Raw genomic sequence first — 26,097 nt, forward strand, 5'->3', positions numbered from 1 at the left:
AATTCAATCATCTATCAAAGCTACATTTATAAACAATTGTATTATTTAAGTATGTTTTTAATACATAGTTCAGCATATTTAAATATGCTTAGTGGCTATAACAATAGAATAGGAATGGAATATTCTGATATTGATGTATGATGAGCAGATTAAAAAGCACACAGTCGGTCATAATTTATTTAATAAATTATTTAGTAATATCAATACATAATTATATATACAAACACAAATAAATAATGATCAATAATGATCAATAATTGGTCAATAATCAGAAGATGCTTTTATTCTGAAACACTTTTCTGAACCGATTTTTTTATTTTAGTTAAAATGACTATATTTCACATTTACAGCACACTTCAACTCATCTGGATTGGCAGGTTTTAAACCTATCTTGTCCTTGTGGGTGAATGTCTGCAGGATGTAGACTCGGCCTACCTGGTCAAAGCAGATCTGGAGGACAAGGTTGGCGCTCTGACCGATGAAATCAACTTCCTGCGCAGCGTCTACGAGGAGGTGTGGAAGCCTGTTCAAGCCAGGAAAAACTTCATGGTTTCCTGTTTTTAGTCTGACGTTTCTGATAAAAACTTCACATGTTGTGAGTTTATTATTCTGTCCTTAAGTCTCATCATAAGAGTCAAAGCTAAAGGTGGACAGCAGCAGCGCTAGCTGCAGTTTAGGCATCTTCAAATCCTCAGCTCAGCCTAATATTATAGAAATAAAGACAAAACACTGCAAAAACACAAACAATTGCCCAGTAGTTTTTTCTAGTTTTAGCAGATTATTCAACTCAGTTTTCCGCTAGCAGAGCTACTTTTTCAAAAACCTAAAGGAACTGTTGACCTGAACAGTTTAGTTAGTTTTGTCTTATTTCAAATGTAATAATATATTAGAAGTAGAAATGAAACCAAAACTACGTTGTAATATCTTGTGTTTTTGCAGTGATGAGAACCTGTGAGCATGGGCGTAAATCCCGGGGGGTCGGGGAGGTCTGGACCCCCTGATCTTGGAAAAGTCTAGAATTGTCCCCCCCAAAGAAATCATGAAAGAAACCTTTGTATTTAAACAATATCAATATAAAAATGCAATAGAAACAAAGAATGAAGTAAATCTGTCATTCAACTAAGAAAAAAATAAGAATAAATTTGTAGCCCCGCCCCCCCCCTATTGTTAGAACAATGGTTCAGTCCAAAGTGAAGGCGGAGCAACAGCTGCCTGCTGATCGGTACCGGCTCCGTTAGAACCGCTAAGTGAGGAGCTAGCTGTTAGCTGCTAGCTGTGGCTCTGCAGCACTAACAAAAAACCCTCCAGTAAGTAAAAACTTAAAGCAAAAGACATTTAACACGTTTTATTTACTTTCACTGCTCAATAGAAAGAAACACACTGACAATAAAAACCAGTCCGCAGTTCATTATTTCATTACTTTGGCTGAAAGTAATGAAATAACTTTCATCACTTGGAAATCAAAACTAGCAAAACTGCTACATTGCTTTCATAGACTTGGCTCCTTTTTCTGTCGAAGGTAGACACTATTTAAATTATATTTAGCTCTCTGACTCTTACTTTAATAAGAAGCGTTTGAAACGGGAGCGGCTGAGTGTTAGCATTAGCATTAGCTAACAGCTCAGTATGGGAGCCGAGGGGCGACTGCAGCTGGCAGTAAAACTAGATAAAGTATGTCTTTATTTCTTACCATCTTCAATGTAGAGCCTTTAAAACCACAAAATAAAATCTGAATATTGTTCTAGAAAACTTTGGTGCTGACCTTTAAGTTTAAGTTATGATACTTCCCAAATATTCATACATATTTATAGATTTTAGCATGAAAAAAACAACCAAAGATATAAGTTTAAAGCAACTTAAGTTATAATTTGAATAACACATGACTTGTATTGAGAACCACTGCAATAAATCAATATTTATAAGGAATTTTAAGTGGAGTTACTTATTAAAATGTGTTTTTAGTGGGTCTTAATTTTTGTAAAGGTGTAGCAGAGATTAGATCTGAGACTCTGAACCAAACTCAGATCTAAACAACGTTTGAATCTTAGTTTGTTTACTGAGAAAAACACTTTTGTTATTCATTGATACTTACTAGTCAATTTGGATGGTGCAGCTTGAAGAATTTAAACCACATTTTACAGTCATTTTGCTGACCCCCCCAAAATTGCTCTTAAAAAATGTCCCTGCTTATTTTCCCCCCGATAATGAGATGGGATCTCCGGCCTTGATGGGAGTAGTTAAATCACAGGCCAGGGATTTAACTTGCCTGTGAACCAGCAGGTTTCTCTGTGAACGTTTTGTGCAGGAGCTGCGTGAGCTGCAGGCCAGCATCAGAGACACGTCGGTGGTGGTGCAGATGGACAACAGCCGCAGCCTGAACATGGAGCAGATCGTGGTGGAAGTCAAAGCCCAGTATGAGGAGATCGCCGCCCGCAGCAGAGAGGAGGCCGAGGCCTGGTACAAGAGCAAGGTGCAGCCATGCCGCTTCCTCGGCTCGTCCAGCTGCCGGTCAGAGTGTGAAGATGCAGAGTGACAGGCTGTCGTGTTTCCAGTTTGACCAGATGTCGGTCCAAGCCAGTCAGTTTGGAGACGAGCTTCGCATCGTGAAGGGAGAGGTCGCCGAGGTCAACCGGCTGATCAGCCGTCTGCAGAGCGAGATCGAGGCTGTGAAAGCGCAGGTGCAGCTCAGACTCATCCAGAAACATCTGATGAACATCCAGCACTGATTGTTTCTCGCCTCAACAGCGAGCCGGTCTGGAAAACCAGCTGGCTGAAGCAGAGGAGCGAGGAGAGCTGGCGGTGAAAGAGGCTAAAGCTCGAACCCGAGACCTGGAGGACGCTCTGCAGAGAGCCAAGCAGGACATGGCCCGGCAGCTGAGGGAGTACCAGGTGGGCCGCCGGCGGGACGAGACCAAAAGCTGCTGACGGAAGTCTAATCATTCATCTGTCGCCTGTGCAGGACTTGATGAACCTGAAACTGGCGCTGGACATCGAGATCGCCACCTACAGGAAGCTGCTGGAGGGAGAGGAGGACAGGTAGACAGGAAGCACATCACACACAAACAGAAACACTGAAAAACTTCGCAGTTGAAACAAAGACAGAAAATCTACAACTCAGAGAAAAGCAGAGTCTTCAGCCTCAACACGTTTACAGCAAAGAGAAATCATTTCTTCACCACTTCACTGTTCAACTTTGATGACGAGTTTTGACCTAAAGTCTGTTTCATCAGAAGGTCCAACCACAACACTGTAAAAACACAGAGAAGAGTTTTTGTCTCATTTAAGTGCAAATATCTTTGTGCATTTGAAATAACTTCTAAGAAACTTTCAGTAGATGAAGGAGTTTGTTTTAATGACCAGGTTTATTTTACTTATCATGTTAAAATCTGGCCTAGTTTTAAAATACAATTTAAAGAATCATTCACTTAAACTTGTATTTCTGCAGAGAGAGTTAGTGATGAGGTCACAGCTGATCGGCTTTACTGACAGATTATTGATCATTTGAGTTTGAACATCGAGTTTCATCATTTAGGACAGACTGACGGAAACTCTGTTTCTGTTTCTTTAAATATTCACTCCAGAAAATATGACAGTAAATTCACCATTAAAGTCTTTGCACGTTTTCATCAGAGATAATACTAAAGACTGGACTTTATGATTATAAAGTTGTAACGAATAAATGAGCCACAGCAGCTGCTGGAATGAGAATCCATCAGTTAGAAATAACCGACTTAATCCCACCGACTCCTTCCAGTGACTGAGAGGAAGGTGAGATATGACGGGAGTTTAATTTTGGTTTTTGTTGGTTCAGACTTGGGCAGCAGTCCATCCTGAGCATCCAGGCCGTCTCCAGCCCCGGTACGTGTTCACCAAGCCGTTTCTCTCTCTGCAGCGTCGCCGTGATCATTTCAGCAGCGACTAACAGAAACAGACTCTTTATTTGTTTTGGTTCTCTCCTGTTTCTCCAGTTCCTAAATACAGTAATGGCTACCAAAGCAGCAGCAGCAGCAGCAGCTCTCCGGCTCCAAAGCTGCTCATCAAAACCATCGAGACCAGAGACAACTCCAGATACAGCTCCCACTGATCCGCTCAGGAATCAGCAACCTGTAGAGCTCATGTAAACTCAGCAATAGAACCGGGAAGCCTGGTGTGTTTTAGTCACACAACAATTATTTAGAGTAACTGTTACTTAAATTTAATTCAGTTATATATGAAGAGTAAATACAGGAGATAAACTTATAGTGTAGTGACAGCTCCTTGGTGAATGAATTAATCTAATAATCATCGTTAGGTAGGAGTGTAATCATGGATTTGACTGAATTTATTTTAACTATATGGTAATTCACAAATAAAAACTATTTTTACGGCTGAGTTTTACTTTTTTCTTAAATACATAAATAAAATGTAAGAGACATTCAATTTGGAAACATGGTGGTATTATGACTGATTTAATTCAATAAATGGATTTATGTGATAGAAAACATGATTTCTTCCTATAATCTGATGTAAGGGAACATTATCTGAGACCAATAAATAAACTCTAACAGCATGAGGTCATCTGGTTTGATATTTTATCAGTCTACTGGTCCAAATGAATAACAGTAAGTTGTAGAGCACCGTTTTCAGACCATCCATCCATCCATCCATCCATCCATCCATCCATCCATCCATCCATCCATCCATCCATCCATCCATCCATCCATCCATCCATCCATCCATCCATCCATCCATCCATCCATCCATCCATCCATCCATCCATCCATCCATCTTACCCGGGTCGGGTCGCAGGTCAGCAGCCTCAGGAGGCCCAGACTTCCCTCCCCAGCCACTTCTTCCAGCTGGCCTGGGAACCCCAAGGCGTTCCCAGGCCATAGAGAGACATCGTCCCTCCAGCGTGTCCTGGGTCTCCCCTCCTCCCGGTGGGACCTGAACTCCTCACCAGGGAGGCGTCCAGGAGGCATCCTGACCAGATGCCCGAGCCTCAACTGGCTCCTCTCGACGTGGAGGAGCAGCGGCTCTACTCTGAGTCCCTCCCGGATGACCGAGCTTCTCTCTCTAAGGGAGAGCCCAGCCACCCTGCGGAGGAGGAAACCCATTTCGGCCGCTTGTACCCGTGATCTGGTTCTTTCGGTCATGACCCAAAGCTAAAGTACCCCCTCTAAGGACTCCAAGAAGGGTGGGTAATCTGAACTGCCGTTTGGCCCGTAAGCACAAACAACAGTCAGAACCCGTCCCCCCACCCGTAAGCGGAGGGAGGCCACCCTCTCGTTCACCGGGGTGAACCCCAACATACAGGCGCCCAAATGGGGGGCAACAAGTATGCCCACTCCAGCCCGGCGCCTCTCACCGTGAGCAACTCCAGAGTGGAAGTACGTCCAGCCCCTCTCAAGGAGACTGGTTCCAGAACCAGAGCCATGTGTCGAGGTGAGGCCGACTATTTCTAGCCAGAACCTCTCAGCCTCACACACTAGCTCCGGTTCCTTCCCCACCAGAGAGGTGACGTTCCACGACCGAAGAGCTTCTGCAGCCGAGGATCAGACCGCCAGGGTCCCCTCCCTTGGCTGCCGCCCATAGCACAATGCACCCGACCCCTTTGGCCCCTCCGACAGGTGGTGAGCCCATTGGAAGGGTTTTCAGATGATAAATCAATTAAATTATATAATCCATTTCAGAAATGGATTATATTTTCTGTCCAACCCTAAAAATGTCAACACATGTTCAGTTGTGTAAATTATTCTCATCCTGAGACAAAATGCAAATATACTTGTGTGAAAATGTTTTCAAACGTTAAAAACCCCACATAGCATCCCCTGAAGACATTCTTCTGTTGTCTCACCTTCTTGTTCACAAATTTATATGAACCGTCAAAAGTATAACAATATTTTAGTCATTTTCAATCATCAACGCATTTTAATAATGAACTCAAGTTGTGTTAAACAACATCCTGTTACCAGAACCTATTAGCATAAAAAGGAAATGACATCATCACGACAGAAAACATGCCTGGATGAATAAACATATATTATTTTACTAGTAGTATCGTAGTTGTATTTTGGGACTGAAATGAATTCAAGGAAACTGTAACCATTAAGAAGTTGTTTAAATAAAAATAAATCTTCCATGCTTTTTATTTTATTTTATGCTTTGTTGGGGCAGCAGCATCAGATTCAGGGACTCTGATAAAGAGGGCCGGTTCTGCTTTGGTTCTGGTTCTGGTTCTGTTCTGAGGATGATTGTGGAACCACTGGAGATGACGGTGAAAGAAAAGATTCCTTCATCAAAAAAGTAAATGAATAAATTGTGAAACCTTAAGCATCCTCTTCATGCAAATGCTTTACAACAGTGTGTCTTAAGTCAGATGCTTCTTAAAACCGCTGTAACACTGACAGCAACAGGAGATCCTGCCTACCGTCACCAGCACCTACAGCTCTCGGAAGAACTTTGGATAATATATCCAAAGTTAATAATAATAATAATAATAATATGCATTGCAACATTTAATTTCCGTTTACAATTAATAAAATATTTTGAATTGAAATCATATCAATATTCGATTGTTATATGAAAAAGGCTGCAAAAATCCTCAGACAATAATTTACAATTAATAAAAGATATATGTGATTTCATGGTGCTTTATTTCCAAGATACAGATAAAATATATGAACCGATTCGGCGGTGAAATTCTTGGTAAAGTTTATAAAATACCAAACAGTCGCGCGTGAGCGCTGGCCGGCTCTGGATTGGCGCTTTGCCGCAGCGACGCTTCCCTCGCGTCTGATTGGTCGGAACCCCGAAGTTTTCGCGCCAACGCAATGCATTGTGGGTAATGGTGGCGGAAGTTTGACGCTCGTGGATGGTGTTGTTGGTGTTCGGGGACTGCGCCGCGTTTCGGTCTTTAACTTTCGCCCGTGGGAGGGGGATTTGCGGTGGGAACCGCGGCCGTGTGTCAGCGTGTGAATGCGGGGCGAAGAGTCGTCGGATTCCGAGTCGGGGAGGATGGAGGAGAGTTCGGTCCGGAGGAGTTTGGAGACTTTGTGTCAAGAACTGAACATGGACGAGCAGCCGGCAGCTGAAGCCATGGACAACTTCACAGCCATATGGGATACATACACCCTGGAGGTGGGAAAGCGCCCCGTTTCTGCTGAACCAGCCGGCCTGCTGATAAAAACTAACTTTAACTGCTCCGGGGACTCCGACCAGGCCGCAGGGAAGCCCCGACCGAGTGACGCAAACCCGGGGTTAAAGGGCTGGGGCGACCCGCTGAGAAACGGATGTTTACCTGGGTCGCCTTTTAAAGAGCGTCGCCAGTTTGAACTTGATAAACTAAGACACAAAGTAAACATGTAAAATGAATGAGGCCAAAATCAGATAATTATAAACAACTTTTACAATATTACTGATATTTTTTAGTCTTTATCCGCACCGCTATATAACCTTCATTTATATTAATATTCATTGCACTCATTCATATGTCTAATCCATGCAGGTCAGCATCATGTCCCATATGCCACATGTTACAGGTTTAATAATATATAATCCATAAAGACCACAAAGATCTACATGTTGGGTATCTTGTGGGTTTGCTAAAAATAACTTATTACAATAAAAAACATTAAATATAAGCAGTAAACGGGGAACTTATATTTGATGCTTTTCCTTTTTGCTAAGCCAGAAGCTCAGCAGGACGGTGGATTATTGTTTACTGGTTTTGTTTTCCTGCTCTGGGTTTTCCCTCAACAATCCTGAGATTAGGAGAAATAAATAATCACGCCATAGCAATCAGTTTTAAACCACAGTGTAAAGTTATTTTTCTGAGGTTAAAAACTATTTTCAGACTAAAATGAAGTAAAAATGATGCTTCTTTCTGATAAGTCACATAGAGACTTTCTGTGCTGATTTCTGCTGCTGTGTGTCCAGGGAGAGGTGGTCCACTGGCTGGCCTGTGCGCTGTACGCGGCCTGCAGGAAGGGCTCCACTCCCACCGTGGGGAAGGGGCTGATGGAGGGGAACTGCGTCTCGCTCACCAGGATCCTGCGCTGCGCCAAGCTGAGGTCAGACGCTTCCTGCTTCACCAGAAACCGTTAAAACTCCAGAAAAACTGAATCCAGCAGCGATGAGTTCAGCTGCAGGTCAACAACATCCACGTTTTTATCACATCCTGCAGCAGCTTTCACATCACAGAGATGCTGAAATTACAAAATTCACTCCAAGCTTTTTTCTTTTCTTTTTTTGCTCTTTTTAATAATTTCAAGCTGTCGGCCAAACTCTGTCCAGCAGAGGGCAGCGTTCACGAAACCCGTTTTCAAACCTTTACTGAGGAAATTAGTTTTATTTAATCATGAATATTAACATGTTTCACACCGAACTTTAAACATAGTAGATGAAAAGTTTATAGATGCAAATATGACGTCAAAATGCTTTTATTACCAAAACCTGAGTCAGAGTAGGAACTGCAGGAAGTGACATAAAGCTGCAGCCATCCCGTTTCTTCCAGTCTTCCTCATCATCATCATCATCATCATCATCATTATCATCATCAGATTCCAGTTTTTTGTGGAAATTCACACAAAATCAACATTTCCTCCTCATTTAATGCAAAATAATTGATGTTTATTTCAAATTTTCAGCAAAAATGTTCAAAAGCATTTTGTGGAAGTGATGCCAACTCCCACCAGCAGGGGCGGTATTTCTTACTGCTGCCTTAGCCTTGATCCATGTAAAGTTTTGGTTTGTGATCCACAAAGGAACAAAAATCAAGTTATTTCATGTTTGTCCGTTTGTTGATTCTCACTTTTTTTCTTCTTTATGCAGATTTTTTTGAGATAATTTTTTTTTTACAAACTTCCTTCCAAATATTTGTCAAGCAGCGCCACAAAATCATAGATTTTAATTTCAAAAACCACAGAATTGAACAGGAAATCCTGGAGCGACTGACTGAGACACAGGTCCAGATCTAGTGCGTTTATTTCTCTGTAGCAGTGAAACGGATCAGATGTTGGATCGAGATTTTACATGCAAACGTTTTCTACCACAACGTTTGGACAGTCAGTACTTAGATAAGCATCATAAACAATTCTGGCATAAAACCGACAGTTTTATGCCAGAATTGATCATAAAGCTGTTGGTGATTATCATAAATGTATTATGAATTATCACAAAACATTGGAAAACATAAGAAAATCTCTGAAAATATTCAAAAATAATAAGAAATTAGCCTTGAAGTAACCAAATAGTGACCTAGTCCAATCAAAGCTCTCGTAATAATGCTGCAGCCGCCGGCCAATCAGCGACGATCTCTCATGTGGAGGATCTGCAGTGAGTTTGTCAGGTTATATGAGAAGCAGGTTGGTGACAGAAACGTTGAAACCAAACCGTCGCCGTTTGGCAGCGACTGATTTATGATTCATGTCCAGACACCAAGACCGAAGCCGAAGGTTTTCTGCTCCGTATTTTTCCATTTTCTGACTGGACATTGCTGCTGTCGCCCTGTTCAGCCTCATCCAGTTCTTCTCCAAGATGCGGAAATGGGCCGACATGTCCAACCTGTCGCAGGACTTCAGGCTGCGGATGGACCGGCTGGAGCGCAACTTTGAGGTTTCCACGGTGATCTTCCGTAAGTTCGAGCCGATCTTCAGGGACATGTTCGTGAATCCCCAGGGATGCGAAGCACCGCGGCAACCGCGCAGCAGGAAGCACAGGTACGGCGGCGTTGACGCTGGTTTAACGGTGAAGCAGCGTCGTTATTTTGGCAGCCTCACTGTGAGTGTTTGTTTCTTTAACCCTGCAGGCGGCTGCCCTGTCACATCACCGATGTGTTCAAGTTCTGCTGGACGCTGTTCGTCTTCACTAAAGGTATCCAGAGAAGATCCGCCAGTTTCTGCTGCGGCGCTGCAGACGTGTTTCCTGCTCTCTGCATTCTGTGCTGCAGGGAACAACAACAATGTGTTTTATGATCATTTATTCAGTTATAATATATATTCTGAATTAGGGCTGAAACTATTAATCAGTTATTGAAATAATCACCAACGAAGTTAGTTACTGGTTGAACCCAGAACCTTCTGCTGCAAGGCAACAGCTGTACCCACTGAGCCACTGTGCTGCCGTCATTTTTTAATGTATTTCTAATATTGTACAAAAAGGTTTAAGTGGTTAAATCTGTAGAATGTGCCAATTATTTCACCTAATTAGTCGATCAGTGGTCAGAATAATTGATTACCAAAATCCTCATGAGTTGCAGCTGTGAACTGGATGGATTTGTGTCGGAGCGATTCCTGAACAGAGCGAATAGTTGCGCTCCAAAACGCAGAATGAGGTCATAAAATGACCTTTAGCTGAAAAAGTACTTAATCGGTTTTAGTTCTTGTGTTGCGTTGAGCTGATTTCTTCTTCTTGGGTGGTTTTGTGCCGAACTGAGCGAGGATTCGATTCCCTGCAGGAAACTTCCGGATGATCGGAGACGACCTGGTGAACTCGTACCACCTGCTGCTCTGCTGCCTGGACCTGGTGTTCGGCAACGCCCTGCTGTGTGCCAACAGGAAGGAGCTGATCAACCCCGGCTTCAGAGGTCAGAGGGCACGGCAGCAGGCCCCTCACCTGCTGACAGCTGGAGGCCCCAGCAGTCTCGGCAACAAAATGGACAGACTGGATCACTGAATGTTTTCCTACCTGTGGGTCTGCAGGTGTGCCTCCCTCGTTCCGATTGGACGGCCCCGCCCCCCAGAGCGAGGCTCCGCCCTGCGTCTTGGAGAAGCTGTGTGAGCTGCATGACGGCCTGGTGGTGGAGGCCAAAGGCATCAAGCAGCACTACTTCAAACCGTACATCCACAAACTGTTCCACAAACAGGTCGAGGCTGATCACCAATAACCAGTTAATAACCAGGTAATAACCAGGTAATAACCCTAACCCAGTGTCATGCTGTTCCTCTCTGTGTTTGTCCATCAGATCCTGAAAGGAAACGAAACGCTTTTCACTGAAATGTTGGATCCTCAGAACTTTATTGACAACAAGTAAGAAACAGAAGCTCCATTTTGCTCTGTAATAATTATTTTTATGATTTTCTGCTGCGTTTTGCGCTGCGTTTCCCTTCCGGTGCTGAGCGTTCCTTGTGCCCTCAGTAAAGCCATAAATAGGGAGTACGAGGAGTACGTGCTGACGGCGGGAGACTTCGATGAGCGAGTGTTCCTGGGAGCCGACGCCGACGAGGAAATCGGAACGCCAAGGAAGTTTGTTCAGGAGCGAGTCGCCAGCCAGGCTGCAGCTCAGAGAGACGGGCAGCAGCTGGAGAAGGTACAGAGAGGAGGGGGAGAGAAAGGAGGGGAAAGGGGGTAGAGAAAAAGGGGGGGAGGAGAGAGAGACAGAGAGAGACATTTGGCTGGAGTCTCTTACAGGCACAGATTGTTTTCATCCTAAGAAAAATGTAATCCATCCATTTTCTAACCCCCTAGGGCAGGGGTGTCAAACTCCAGTCCTCGAGGGCCGGCGTCCTGCAACTTTTAGAAGTGCCTCTGCTGCACCACACCTGAATAGAATAATTAGGTCGTTAGCAAGGCTCTGGAGAACTGAGGAGGTAATTAAGCCATTTGATTCAGGTGTTTTGTACCTGTGGCACATCTAAAAACTGCAGGACAGCGGCCCTTCAGGACTGGAGTTTGACACCCCTGCCCTAGTGGGTCAGGAGGAGCTGCTGCCTCTCCTCTCCAGGCGAGAGGCGGGGTCACCTGTCCAGGTGACCTCTATAGGTCGCCTGTCTGTCGCAGGGCAGAAAAAAATCAAACCTCCTAAAACCAAAAAACAAAATCGTCCCTGTTTTTGGTCTCATTATTTTATCATGAAGTTCACAGCAAACAGGAAGTTAAGTATTTTCTCTGTCCCCCTGCAGTGCGGCTCCCTCGCCCCGTCCACTCCCCTGACAGGACGCGTCTACCTGAAGGAGAAGGACCTGCTGTTCACGCCCGTCTCCGCGGCGACGCAGAGCGTGAGCCGGCTGCAGAGCATGGTGGCGGGTCTGAGGATGGCTCCCAGTGAAAACCTGCTGCAGATCTTCAGGTTGGCTCCAGTTCCCTGCTGCGGCGCCGTCCCGCTGCTGCGGCGCCGTCCCGCTGCTGCGGCGTGGCGCCGTCCCCCTGCCGCGGCACCGTCCCCCCTGCCGCGCCGCCGTCCCCCCTGCCGCGCCGCCGTCCCCCTGCCGCGGCGCCGTCCTGCTGCTGCGGCGTGGCGCCGTCCTGCTGCTGCGGCGTGGCGCCGTCCTGCTGCTGCGGCGTGGCGCCGTCCCGCTGCTGCGGCGCCGTCCCTCTGCTGCGGCGCCGTCCCTCTGCTGCGGCGTGGCGCCGTCCCTCTGCCGCGTCGCCGTTTGACCCTCCTTCAGCCCGGTAGACCCGATTCTACTGGGACCAAACTGCAGCATTGGTTCCATTTGTTGCGAGCCATTTCTCCTGTTAGCGCTAGCTTAACAGATTATATTTACCCAGAATGCCCTGCGCTGTAGTCCACTTCCTGCTTTTGGAGCGGTCTCTGGTCCGCTTGGCGTTCACATTCAAACTGAACCCAGACGAGGTTACCGAACAGAGCCGGAGTGAAAGCAGCCCTTGTTTAAAGATTTTCAGGTTTTTTGTTGATCTGCTTTGTTTCCGTGTTACATGTTAAACATGTTAATCAGAAGTTTGACATTTCATTCATAGTTTCAGCAATCAGAAAGGTTTCTGTTCTCTTTGGTCTTAACTTCCTGTTTGCTGATCCTCACCATGACTCGGCTCTTTAAGAACATAAATGCTTCAGTTTGGGGTTTTATAGCAACAGTTCATGACTTCTGCCATTGATTTTCATGTTTGTCTCTGCAGGTCCTGCTCCAGAGATCCCACTGACTCCATTCTGGCTCGGGTCAAAACTTTGGGACAAACCTTCAGGGAACAATACACCAACAACTCCGAGGACACGCCGGGATCTCACATCGGTACGAGAAACGCCCGGACTCCAGATGGAGCTGAATGTTCCTGTTTCAGACTCTAAAGCCGAATGTTCCTGTTTCAGACTTTGCTGAGAGCCGCTGGAAGCTGGCTGAGATCCTCTACCACAAAGTCCTGGAGAACGTTCTGGTCCAGGAGACGAAGCGCCTGCAGGGCCGGGACATGAGTGTAAGCAGAGAGCGGAGCAGTGCGGCGGCGTACCGTCCCTTTAAATCTGACCCTGCGTTTGCTGCCAGGTTCTGCTGGAGCAGGACATCTTCCACTGCTCCCTGATGGCCTGCTGCCTGGAGGTGGTCCTGTTCTCCTACAGCTCCCAGAGAACCTTCCCCTGGATCATCAGCGTCTTCAAGCTGCCGCCGTTCTACTTCTTCAAGGTAACCAGTCCCAGACAGGAAGTGACGTCCGGGACAGGAAGTGACGCTGCGCTGCTGGAATGTGCTGACGGTTCCTGTAACGATGGGATCTGGAGTTTAGCTCCTAACTGGGATGTCGGCGCAGCATCAAAAAGTCTTAAATCCAGGCATCTAAAATGAAAATGTTTAATCCGTTATGTAAATTGGCCTTAATCTTAAGTTTTACTGTGACAGAATATTTAATCTAAAATATTCTCATTAGTTTCCATCACCGATCATTTTTATTGTTTCGGTCTGAAATGTCACCAAACTTCTGACCGTTAGGTGTTTTTCTGTTGTTTTTTCTTAAATTAGTTAAAAATTTTGACAATTTGGACAAAATTTATTGCTACAAAATAAAACATGAGCAACAGAAAGACAGAAATAAAGTGCAAAAAATGATCAAACTGTTTTGATTAAATGACAGTAAATCTGTGGAGAGAATCTGAAGCTTGAATATTGATCTTTCCTGCTGCTATTGATCTGATACTGACTTGGTATCGTTATCAATATTTCGCATCGATTTTCTCATTGCATTCTGTGACTCGAGGCGGTTGAAGCTACCGCTAACTAGCTGCTAATGTAGCTATGCTAGCTAGCTAGCGTTTTGCGTGCATCCTTCGTTAAATGGATCGCCGGGCGACGTTCGTCTCGGCCTGCCGCTGTTCGGAGCGTTTAGAGGGAGAAACGGCGGCAGGTTTCCGGTTCCTCCTGGCGGCAGACTGCAGCTGGTTCTGTTGCAGGTGATCGAGGTGTTCATCCGCTCAGAGGAAGGTCTGTCCCGCGACATGGTGAAGCATCTGAACGCCATCGAGGAGCAGGTTCTGGAGAGCCGGGCCTGGGCCTCGGACTCCGCCCTGTGGAGCGCGCTGGAGGCCGCCGGCGGGAAAGTCCCCATGGTGGAGGAGGTGAGCAGCCTGACATGAACACGTCGTTCCTTCTGTTCTGGACCAGCTGAACAAACATCAGCAGGCGAAGCATCTTCATAAACCAACGGCCGTAAACCAACGACCTTAAACCAACGACCGTAAACCAACGACCGTAAACCAACGACCGTAAACCAACGACCGTAAACCAACGACCGTAAACCAACGGCCGTAAACCAACGGCCGCAAACCAACGACCGCAAACCAACGACCGTACACCAACGACCGTACACCAACGACCGTACACCAACGGCCGTAAACCAACGGCCGTAAACCAACGGCCGTAAACCAACGGCCGTAAACCAACGGCCGTAATACCAACGGCCGTAATACCAACGGCCGTAAACCAACGGCCGTAAACCAACGGCCGTAAGACCAACGGCCGTAAACCAACGACCTTAAACCAACGACCGTAAACCAACGACCGTAAACCAACGACCGTAAACCAACGACCGTAAACCAACGGCCGTAAACCAACGGCCGTAAACCAACGACCGCAAACCAACGACCGTACACCAACGACCGTAAACCAACGGCCGTAAACCAACGGCCGTAAACCAACGGCCGTAAACCAACGGCCGTAAACCAACGGCCGTAATACCAACGGCCGTAATACCAACGGCCGTAAACCAACGGCCGTAAACCAACGGCCGTAAGACCAACGGCCGTAAACCAACGGCCGTAAACCAACGACCGTAAGACCAACGGCCGTAATACCAACGGCCGTAATACCAACGGCCGTAAACCAACGGCCGTAATACCAACGGCCGTAAACCAACGACCGTAATACCAACGACCGTAATACCAACGGCCGTAATACCAACGGCCGTAATACCAACGGCCGTAATACCAACGGCCGTAAGACCAACGGCCGTAAGACCAACGGCCGTAAACCAACGGCCGTAAACCAACGACCGTAAGACCAACGGCCGTAATACCAACGGCCGTAATACCAACGGCCGTAAACCAACGACCGTAAGACCAACGACCGTAATACCAACGGCCGTAATACCAACGGCCGTAAACCAACGGCCGTAAACCAACGGCCGTAATACCAACGGCCGTAAGACCAACGGCCGTAAGACCAACGGCCGTAAACCAACGACCGTAAGACCAACGACCGTAAGACCAACGACCGTAAGACCAACGGCCGTAAGACCAACGGCCGTAAGACCAACGACCGTAAGACCAACGACCGTAAGACCAACGGCCGTAAACAACGACCGTAAGACCAACGACCGTAAACCAACGGCCGTAAACCAACGGCCGTAAACCAACGATCATAAACCAACGATCCTAAACCAACGGCCGTAAACCAACGATCGTAAACCAACGGCCGTAAACCAACGGCCGTAAACCAACGGCCGTAAACCAACGACCGTAAACCAACGACCGTAAACCAACCCTAATCATTCTTAACTCAGTAAAACTAGTTTGATCCCTCATTTCAGAAAATAACCTGGTTTAAGTTAAATTCTTCAAAGTTTCCAGTAATTTATGGCTGGATGAAACGCTGGGCTGATCATTCAGAACCAGAACTGAGACAAGAACGAAGTTTTTAGCGTCTGAGCTCTGCTTAAAATACGAACCGGGTCTGGGTCTAGTTCTGGTTCTGGTTCTGGCTCGTCATGAATCCCAGGAAGCCTTTATTCTGAAAATCGGTGTGAAACGACATGAACGTCCTCCTGATTCCTGGAATTATCCGGATATTTTCCTGTCAGATCTACAGCAGGGTCCGTCTCTGTGCAGGTGAACTTCTCGTCTTGTCTGGATTCTGGTTCTGGTTCCGGTTCCACTAACGGCCTGCCTCATCTGCCGCTGATGGCCCAGTCTCCCATCATCCACCCTCGGATCAGGGAGTTCCGGTCGGGTCTGGGAAGTTCACGGAAAGGTCGGTTTCTTGCCCTCTCACGTTTGTCACGGTTTCCACGGATCCCGACGGTTTTCTCTCCTTCCAGAAGTTCCTGCGTCTCCGCTGTCGGTCCATGACCGGTACAGCTCTCCGGCCGCCGGCAGCGCCAAGCGCCGGCTCTTTGGCGACGACCCGCCGGCGCCCCCTGCTGGCCTGAACGTCGCCGTCAGCCCGACGCCGTCTCCGGCCAAGAGGCTGACGTTTGGGACGAGCCAGAAGATCGGAGGACAGAGCGCCGTGCTCAGCATCCCACTGCAAGGTGGGTCCGGTTCTGGTTAAACTACCGTAGGGTTAGGGTTAGAACAGAACCAGAACCCGCTCTGTGTTCTGAGTGCAGGTGAGCGAACGTTCGCCCTGATCCCGGTCCAACCCTGCGACTCCTCCGGCGTCGTCACGGCTCAGTTCCTGCTGACCTCGTCCCCGGGTAGGGTTGCCGTCGCCACGGCGACCTCCAGCACCGAGCCCCAGGCGGGAACCGGGCGGCCGCGGCGAACCGGGTCGCTGGCTCTGTTCTTCAGGAAGGTAGGAACCGGAAAACGGCCGGAGGAGCGCCCTTGACCTCTGACCTCCCTGACCTCTGGCCTCCTCCAGGTGTACCACCTGTCCAGCGTGCGGCTCAGAGATCTGTGCCTGAAGCTGGACGTGTCGTCGGATCTGCGCGGAAAAATCTGGACGTGTTTTGAACACGTTTTGGTTCACTGCAGCGACTTGATGAAGGGGCGGCACCTGGACCAGCTGCTGCTCTGCTGCGTCTACATCATCGCCAAGGTAACCGCACGCTCGTTACGTCATCGCCAAGGCAACCGCACGCTCGTCACGTCATCGCCAAGGCAACCGCACGCTCGTTACGTCATCGCTAAGGCAACCGCACGCTCGTTACGTCATCGCCAAGGCAACCGCGCTCTCGTTACGTCATCGCCAAGGCAACCGCACGCTCCTTGCGTCATCGCCAAGGCAACCGCACGCTCGAAACTTCATCGCCAAGGCAACCGCACGCTCGAAACTTCATCGCCAAGGCAACCGCACGCTCGAAACTTCATCGCCAAGGTAACCGCACGCTCGTTACGTCATCGCCAAGGCAACCGCACGCTCGTTACGTCATCGCCAAGGCAACCGCACGCTCGAAACTTCATCGCCAAGGTAACCGCACGCTCGTTACGTCATCGCCAAGGCAACCGCACGCTCATTGCGTCATCGCCAAGGCAACCGCACGCTCGTTACGTCATCGCCAAGGCAACCGCACGCTCGTTACGTCATCGCCAAGGCAACCGCACGCTCGTCACGTCATCGCCAAGGCAACCGCACGCTCGTTACGTCATCGCCAAGGCAACCGCACGCTCAATCAATCAATCAATCAAATTTTATTTGTATAGCACATTTCAGCAGCAAGGCATTTCAAAGTGCTTCACACAACCAAAACAAAAACAGAAATAAACAGTGAGAAAGAGAGAAAATTAAAAAATAAAAAAAAAAAAAAAAAAACTCCCTTACCAGAGGACGCCGCCGTCCCACACAGAATTTAACTAACTTATAGTTAGAGGAGTCTGCCCTCCCGCGGACTTTAACTGGTTCCATTCCATTTCCATTCCACTTTAATTTTCATCGTTTTCCACCCTCATTTTTCACTTTCTTCCCCATACATAAAAGAAAGAAGAAAAAAAAAAAAAAAAAGGCAACCGCACGCTCGTCACGTCATCGCCAAGGCAACCGCACGCTCGTCACGTCATCGCCAAGGCAACCGCACGCTCGTTACGTCATCGCCAAGGCAACCGCACGCTCGTTACGTCATCGCTAAGGCAACCGCACGCTCGTTACGTCATCGCCAAGGCAACCGCGCGCTCGTTACGTCATCGCCAAGGCAACCGCACGCTCCTTGCGTCATCGCCAAGGCAACCGCACGCTCGAAACTTCATCGCCAAGGCAACCGCACGCTCCTTGCGTCATCGCCAAGGCAACCGCACGCTCGAAACTTCATCGCCAAGGCAACCGCACACTCATTGCGTCATCGCCAAGGCAACCGCACGCTCGAAACTTCATCGCCAAGGCAACCGCACGCTCGAAACTTCATCGCCAAGGCAACCGCACGCTCGAAACTTCATCGCCAAGGCAACCGCACGCTCGTTACGTCATCGCCAAGGCAACCGCACGCTCGTTACGTCATCGCCAAGGCAACCGCACGCTCGTCACGTCATCGCCAAGGCAACCGCACGCTCGTCACGTCATCGCCAAGGCAACCGCACGCTCGTCACGTCATCGCCAAGGCAACCGCACGCTCGTTACGTCATCGCCAAGGCAACCGCACGCTCGTTACGTCATCGCCAAGGCAACCGCGCTCTCGTTACGTCATCGCCAAGGCAACCGCACGCTCATTGCGTCATCGCCAAGGCAACCGCACGCTCATTGCGTCATCGCCAAGGCAACCGCACGCTCGAAACTTCATCGCCAAGGCAACCGCACGCTCATTGCGTCATCGCCAAGGCAACCGCACGCTCGAAACTTCATCGCCAAGGCAACCGCACGCTCATTGCGTCATCGCCAAGGCAACCGCACGCTCGAAACTTCATCGCCAAGGCAACCGCACGCTCATTGCGTCATCGCCAAGGCAATAGGGTTTAGGGTTTAGGGTTTAGGGTTTCCCAGTTTTATCCCCTGGGAAACAAAACTGAAGGATTCATAGAAACTGATTAAGCTTAAAAAGTAAAATATAAGTTTGATTCTTAGTTTATCAAATTTATTCGTAGTATAAATGCGTGTGATGCTGCAGTCATAAGGAACTAATATATTTGGTTGGATATTAAATTTAAATTCGTGCAAAATCAACAGATTCCCACATTTTTTTCTCACACACAATTTTCTGTAAACGTTGTAATTAATGCAGAAACTTTAATAAATGGGAATCAGTTTATTGCATCTAATATCAAGTTATGCCCTAAAACACCATGAAGTGTCCTTCTGCCTCATCGAGCCAGATGTGAGTTCACAGGGCCGCCTGAAATCCTGCAGAGGGCCAGAAACGGCCCCCGGGCCTCAGTTTGGACACCCCAGCTGTTCAGTACATTTCCAGGATGAGATGTAAAACAGGACAGGTTGACAGAAACATGTTGCTGGATGGCTCTGTTGTTGAAGCGCGGCTCCTTTAAGGCGGCAGCCATGTTTCTCCCTGCAGATCAGCAAAGAGACGCTCACCTTCCAGGACATCATGAAGTGTTACCGCAGCCAGCCGCAGGCCAGCAGCCACGTGAGCAACACTCACTGCTCAGCATCTGCAGCTGCTGCACAGCCTGCGCTGCTCACTGTGTGTGTGTGTGTGTGTGTGTGTGTGTGTGTGTGTGTGTGTGTGTGTGTGTGTGTGTGTGTGTGTGTGTGTGTGTGTGTTCAGGTGTACCGTAGTGTGTTGCTTCGTCACACTCCCAGAGAGCAGCCAGCCGATGAAAACATGGAGGTGGACTCCGTGTCTGGAGGAGAATGTAAGAACAGATGCTAACTGTGTTAGCGTTAGCTGCACAGGTGATCCTAGCAGCTTCACAGAGGAGACTGTGGAGGTTAAAGGTCATATCCGGTCCAGCTGGGTTTGTGAATGACTGGTCAGGAGATGTAAAAACAGTTTCATGTTTCTGTTTGTTGAAACTAAAGAAGAAATGAGCAAACTAGTTATTTATTTTAGCTTCAGCTACATGGCGACATTCTTCCTTATTTCCTTTCATCAGGGTGAAATATGTGTTTAATATTATTATTGCTATATCATATCATGTTTTCCTTCAGCTGCAGAGAAAGCCAGTCAGCAGCCAGCAGGCAGACATCCTGACCAATCAGAGGAGGAGGAGCGTGGTGACCTCATCCAGTTTTACAACATGGTGTTTGTCCTGAAGATGAAGAGCTTCGCTATGCGCTACGCCACCGGCGACGCCCGGGTACGGCATGCTAACGCTCGGCCGGCATGCTAATGCTAGCGCTGCTCTGACCTCTGACCTGTGTGTCCTGCAGGCCGACGCTCCGCCCCTCTCTCCGTTCCCGTCGGTCCGCGCTCAGCCTCTGTCGCCGCGACGCGTCAGTCAGAGACACTCGCTCTACGTTTCACCTCACAAGAACTCAGCAGGGAGTCTGACGCCGAACTCCTTCACCTACAGGATCAACAGCAGCCCGTCCAAGGCAAACACACACACACACACACACACGTGCGCGCGCACATGCACAGTTCTCAGCAGAGGATGCTCCTGAGAATCTGCTGTCTTCTAAGAAATGAATCAGAAAAATAAGATATTTGACAAAACAATTAGAAAAGTACTTTTTTGTTCTTACTCACTGAACCACAAATGAATGTGTAACAGCTGCTGTTAGCCCTGCCAGCCCCCTTAGAGCAGCCGTCCCTGATTGGAAGTCAAAGAAGAAAACGCTGCTGTTCATTTAGAACAAACATGTTAGCAGCAAACAGCCGGAGAAACGTTTCCAAACTCAGGGCCTGTTCATACGATGCAGCTTTTAAGTTGAAGGCTGTTGATCAGATCGATGGTCGCTGCAGGTCAGCTCGGCGTGAACCAATCAGCTCGGCGCTGGAGACGCAGGGCTGCGTCCTTAGCAGCAGCTTTCTGAAGGATGCAGCCCTCCGCTGTGGGAAAGCGAGAGCGGCGGAGACGCTTGTAGTGAGATGGGCTCTATAGTCCGGAGAATACGGCATTTCAATGCCTAAAAAAGTATTTTTATGCTTTTTAATTTTTTACATTTTCCCACATCAAACCATGTTTTTTGTTTTAACCTCTTCTGTTCCTCCGTTTGATGAAGTTTAGTTTATAATATTATCAGTTCTTTGGTTTCGTTTTGCTGATGAAGCCGACTGATGGACGTGTTCCCGGCCTGCAGGAGCTGTCGGACATCAACCGGATGATCCGGCAGGGCGCCGTCAGCAGGAAGAGGGCCTTCACCATGGAGGGCGACGTGATGATGTCATCAGCATGCGACTCGCCCAGTAAGAGGGCGTGTCCGGAGAACGGCAGCAGTCCAGACGTTCTGCTGAAGCGCCTGCAGGACGTCGTGTCCGAGCGCCAGAGTCACTGACAGAAACTCGGCCTTGGAGCGCCGTTACCATGGTAACGCCTTACAGGACCGCCCCGTAACCACGGTAACGCCTTACAGGACTGCCCCGTAACCACGGTAACGCTTTACAGGACGGCCCCGTTACCACGGTAACGCGTTACAGGACCGCCCCGTAACCACGGTAACGCCTTACAGGACTGCCCCGTAACCACGGTAACACCTTACAAGACCGCCCCGTAACCACGGTAACGCCTTACAGGACGGCCCCGTTACCACGGTAACGCCTTACAAGACCGCCCCGTAACCACGGTAACGCCTTACAGGACGGCCCCGTTACCACGGTAACGCCTTACAAGACCGCCCCGTAACCACGGTAACGCCTTACAGGACCGCCCCGTAACCACGGTAACGCCTTACAGGACCGCCCCGTAACCACGGTAACGCCTTACAGGACCGCCCCGTAACCACGGTAACGCCTTACAGGACGGCCCCGTTTTCCACGCTGCCCTGCGTCAGTTTGGCCGGTTTGAGCTTAAAGGTCTGAATCCAGATTTTCTGGATTATTTTACTGCTAATCTGATAGTCGTGTCCGTCACTCGGCCACATTTGCTAAAAATAATTGGAAATCACATATAGTTGCTTAATATTTGTGATTTTATTTGACCATAGAGTCGATATTGGATTTGTTTTTAAAGCAGGGGTGTCCAAAGTGTGGTCCAGGGGCCATTTGTGGCCCCCCAAACTGATTTTGTGCGGCCCATGAACATAATTGAAGAACAGTACATATCTACTGTTTTTATGCAAGTTGAGACTTTTTGTGTTTTTTGGATTAGACTTAAATTTTATTCAGCTGCAAATGGAGACCAACCTGGGTTAATGGGTCGCTGTCTCTTTAAGAGACTCATCACATCGTTTTGTTACCAGTAGAAATCAGCCATTTGCTCCGTTTCCTCGTTCTTCCATCATGTGGTTTGATGCTCACCAGTTTCCTGGTGGAACATTTTCACAGATGTTTGTCACAGCAGATTTTCTTTTCATTTTCTGGAAATGATTTAGTTTTTTCCAAAGTGTGGTCCCAGAGGTCAGAGGTCAGAGCAAGGCTCGCTTTGAGCAGAATCTGACGCTTTTGCTTTATCTACATGCTAATAGTTTGAATTTCTTTGGGAAACGTTGAAACCAAATGAGACGATCATAAATATGTTTGTATTTATATAGTTTTCCTGTTTTATTCTCAAACGAGTGACAGTATTGCAAAAATGTTGTTTATAGTTTCTGGTGATGTTTTTATGGTGAGACATCCTGAAGTCTCATATTTATGTTGGTAAAAAAATCAAGTTTTAAATATTTTCTGTTAGTTTTTATTGGTATTTTTGAGCCTGTGTGTAGCATCTACACAGCATCCTGGCTGATAGTAGATATTATATTTCACTTCATGTAAAAGTAAAAATTAACTGTTTGTTTTTTGTAAATCTAGAGTTTAATCAAGATGCAATAATGTTTGAGTTTCTTTCCTTTTGTAAAATAAAGTTCATTTCTCTTTTCAGTTATTGCCATTAATGTTTTTATTTTATTCTTTCCTTTTTTAACTTGTAATTTCTGCACATTAATTATTTTAGCTTCGTCTCTTCATCAGGATGTTTTACAGAATCTGGACAGTTTAAGATATTAAAAACATCCCAGGGTTTTATGCTGAGGTGAAAACAGAGGCAGGACCGACTTCGTTTTAAAATACACATAAATAAATCAAACAGAAAAAGAAATGTTGAAAAACAAGTCCTTTTAAATATTTTGGGATTTTTCTCAAAAATGAATTCATTTAATGCAATGATGACCTTCTGTGACCTTTGACCCGTCCAGCCTTAGAGTTGGCATGTGACGTCACCCTCACGGCTGCCAGATTGTAGCGAAGTTGCTAATAATTGTCTCTAATATCCAGATATTTGCCCTGCAGATCGTAATAACAGATCTGTCAGAATAATGTAGCGATGCTGACGTCTCTAAAATCCATGGATCTATTTTCAGCCGCGGATTCATCACAAAGCTAACCAGGCGTGCAGAGTGAGAGTTCACGCTAACAAAGATCTGCTGCTGCTTTCCTTCTCATCTCATGTTTTGTTTGCAATGCATTCTGGGATTTTGTGGCTCGCGAATGAAATGACTGATGAATCTGTTTCCTGAACCTGGGAATAAAAAAGCTTCATGTTGCAGCGAAGGAGGAAGAAACTGGGTCTTTAGTTGCTGCTTCGTTAGGAGCGTTGCCATGGTAACGCTCACGGAGGCTGATTCAAGGCAAAGGTGAAGCAGGATTGGTCCTTCAGTTTTTATGTTCGCAGAAGATTCTGTAGTCTAGATGATGAATAATTAATCATTTATATGATTTGCGTTTTGCTTTGATGTTTAACTTTTTATTTTGTTTCATTTCATTTGTTTTGCATTTAATTTAACAGAATTCAACAAACCTGCAAAGTTTTTATTTTTACCAAACTAGATTTACAGAGTCAGAATCACGTTTACAGACGTTAAGTTGTGCTTTCTGTTCTGTTATAGTTTTATTATAAAAGTAATATTCCGGTATCTTTGTGCATCCAGCCACAGTCTGGATGGATGTTGGTTTTTAATTAACATTAACGCCACAGACACTGGCAGCTTGTTACTTCTGTCAAAAACATTAAATAAATGTATCAAGTAGTTTATTAAGAATTGTTGCAGATGCTGACACCAGCAGCCATGAAGGCTCTCCTGTTGCAGTCTGTGCTACAGCGGTTCTGACGAAGCTTCTGACTGAGTCAAACCAACCTGTTCCCCTCCTGGCCTGTGGGGGCGCTGCACCAAGAACCACTGAAGGAAACGACACAAAAACCTCTGAAGACACTGAGAGCAACTTCCTTCTTCACCAGATGGAAACAAGATGGAGGCATCAGATTTTAGAAGGACCTCGCTGCAGCAAACAGGAAGGGGCGGGACGGACCGCTGTCAGCCTCTTACCTTATTTGGAAATGGGACCGTTGCACTCCGGAAGTGAAGGGGGCGCTATTTCCTATATCATCCGTGTTCTCCCGTTTTAATTTTCTTTTTAAATCTGCGATATAACTTCATCTGTAGGAAGGAGTTTCTCTCTCAGCATGTATTTCAACTTCTCTCTTTTATTTACTTCAGCGCAGCTCAGCTTTTAACAAATTTCGCAGCTTTCTGTGAACTTCTAAATCTGCTTCTTATAGTCGCATCTTTTCGGGCCTGCAGTGCTGCTGCCTCTAGTGGCGTGGAGGTGGTAACACAACTAATATAAATACATTACTAAATCAGAATACCAGTCTTTATTATTTATGATTAATTCTCGCATTACTGGAACCGCAAAAGATAAAATCCCTCACAAAACACCAAACCTTTTAATTTTCTTAAGTAGAGCTAATTAAATGACATAAAACCTGAAAGTGGTTCCAGTTTCACTCGTTGGCCAACCTGTTAAAACTATGGAAAGTTTTAAATACCTTGGATTATTCCTGGACATTCAGATCAACTTGGCTGAAAACACTGACTACATGTTTTAAGAAACGTCACTTTATCTTTTAAGACCCAGTGATCTAACAAGTGCAACTCGCGCAAAACCTCTAGTTAGAGGTAACATTGGCTAACATTACCTCTAGTTAAGCAATGTTAACATTTTAACAATGAGTTAAAATGTTACAACTTAAAAATTTAACTTAAGTTTTAAGTCATCTCAAGTTTTAATTGTTGAGTTTTAGCTTTTCATCTCCAGCTGCTTTGGTGACATGAGCTGCAGACTAACAGACACTTTTAATAATCATTTGAATGGCAGGTAAATGATGGTGAAACCAAAAACATCTGTCTAAACTGTTTAGATCATCCATCCTCTTTATTCATCAGTTTGAGCTCCTGAAGGCGTCACTGTTTCCTCTGGTTAATATAGAACATCTATTAGACGTCATTCACTGACAGTGCAATAATTATTCTTAGCCAAATTAAATGATAACATTTATCTTTAGCATGCTAAGTGTTTAATTATATTAGTTGTGTTACCACCTCCACGCCACTAGAGGCAGCAGCACTGCAGGCCCGAAAAGATGCGACTAGAAAGCAGATTTAGAAGTTCACAGAAAGCTACGGAATTTGTTAAAAGCTGTGATCTGCGCTGAAGTAAATAAAAGAGAGAAGTTGAAATACATGCTGAGAGAGAAACTCCTTCCTACAGATGAAGCTACATCACAGATTTCAAAAGAAAATTTAAATAGAACGCGGATAATATAGGAAATAGCGCCCCCTTCACTTCCGGAGTGCAATGGTCCCATTTCCAAACAAGGCAAGAGACTGACAGCGGTCCGTCCCGCGCCTTCCTGTTTGCTGCAGCGAGGTGGAGGATTTCTCTTTAGTCTTTGGCTTAAGACCAGGAGCCATTACTGCTGCTAGCGCTAGGCTAACACGTTAGCTTTGGTTGTATTTACCCAGAATGCCCTGCGCTGTAGTTAGAGTTTGATTCATACCTCACCAGACAAACCGGACTTCCTAGATAAACTAATAGTTTGATTTAAGTGAACTGAACAGGGATGGTGTGAATGCTGCTTAAACCTCCTCTTCTGAGGTCCTGCAGCAGCTAGCTGTGCTGCGGTGCAGATACAAACTGTATGCTAGCAGAAACCAGAGGAGACCCGATTTGTGTTATTTCAGTTCTCCTCTTTGTCTCTCTGCTTTCTGGAAACGACATTTTCTGTTACCTCCCAGTAGCTTCAAATCAAACTGTTGTTTCCCCCAGTGACCACCAGGGGGAGCTGCAGCGTCACAGCATCCTGACGGAATAGAAAAGCATTTGTTCTTTTCTTGTTTTTAAAGGAAAAGTGAAACAACTGAAATATTCTTC

General features: G+C 46.6%; 2 protein-coding genes and 1 long non-coding RNA gene across 3 annotated transcripts in view; 2 read left to right on the top strand and 1 right to left on the bottom strand.

The window, feature by feature from the left end:
- Positions 1–4,552, top strand: part of LOC103460368 (intermediate filament protein ON3) — a 16,654-nt gene extending 12,102 nt beyond the window's left edge. Inside the window, exons 5-11 of the mRNA XM_081606727.1 lie at positions 418–513; positions 2,306–2,470; positions 2,553–2,678; positions 2,746–2,889; positions 2,960–3,036; positions 3,812–3,858; positions 3,969–4,552. Coding sequence (XP_081462853.1) covers positions 418–513; positions 2,306–2,470; positions 2,553–2,678; positions 2,746–2,889; positions 2,960–3,036; positions 3,812–3,858; positions 3,969–4,084 — 771 coding nt within the window. The 3' untranslated portion in view covers positions 4,085–4,552. The remainder of the gene's footprint in view (positions 1–417; positions 514–2,305; positions 2,471–2,552; positions 2,679–2,745; positions 2,890–2,959; positions 3,037–3,811; positions 3,859–3,968) is intronic.
- A 2,255-nt stretch (positions 4,553–6,807) lies between these two features.
- On the top strand, positions 6,808–22,767 carry rbl1 (retinoblastoma-like 1 (p107)). Its single transcript, XM_081606729.1, has 22 exons — positions 6,808–7,119; positions 7,918–8,051; positions 9,495–9,698; positions 9,788–9,852; positions 10,436–10,564; positions 10,680–10,843; positions 10,943–11,007; positions 11,116–11,287; positions 11,880–12,046; positions 12,838–12,950; positions 13,028–13,131; positions 13,200–13,337; positions 14,099–14,263; positions 16,031–16,172; positions 16,240–16,452; positions 16,531–16,715; positions 16,785–16,961; positions 19,360–19,431; positions 19,573–19,660; positions 19,956–20,104; positions 20,178–20,342; positions 21,051–22,767. The coding sequence occupies exons 1-22, from the start codon at positions 6,958–6,960 to the stop codon at positions 21,243–21,245; spliced, it is 3,168 nt and encodes a 1,055-aa protein (XP_081462855.1). The 5' UTR covers positions 6,808–6,957; the 3' UTR covers positions 21,246–22,767.
- Positions 10,977–26,090, bottom strand: LOC145551595 (uncharacterized). Its single transcript, XR_014087459.1, has 2 exons — positions 25,955–26,090; positions 10,977–11,278 (listed from the first exon to the last, which is right to left on the bottom strand). It is a non-coding gene; the product is annotated as an uncharacterized LOC145551595 (long non-coding RNA).
- Positions 26,091–26,097: the final 7 nt, after the last annotated feature.

The sequence above is a fragment of the Poecilia reticulata genome, chromosome 5 (assembly GCF_904066995.2).
Source record: "Poecilia reticulata chromosome 5, P_reticulata-male-v2, whole genome shotgun sequence".
NCBI lineage: Eukaryota > Metazoa > Chordata > Actinopteri > Cyprinodontiformes > Poeciliidae > Poecilia > Poecilia reticulata.

What these genes read in the sequence shown, in the direction of transcription:
- rbl1 (XM_081606729.1), top strand. Translation starts at nt 6,958, where the DNA reads ATGCGGGGCGAAGAGTCGTCGGATTCCGAGTCGGGGAGGATGGAGGAG. An exon ending in TGCAGGGCCGGGACATGAGT is followed by an intron (nt 13,132 to 13,199) that starts GTAAGCAGAGAG and finishes GTTTGCTGCCAG; the next exon opens with GTTCTGCTGGAGCAGGACAT. An exon ending in GCGTCTACATCATCGCCAAG is followed by an intron (nt 16,962 to 19,359) that starts GTAACCGCACGC and finishes TTCTCCCTGCAG; the next exon opens with ATCAGCAAAGAGACGCTCAC.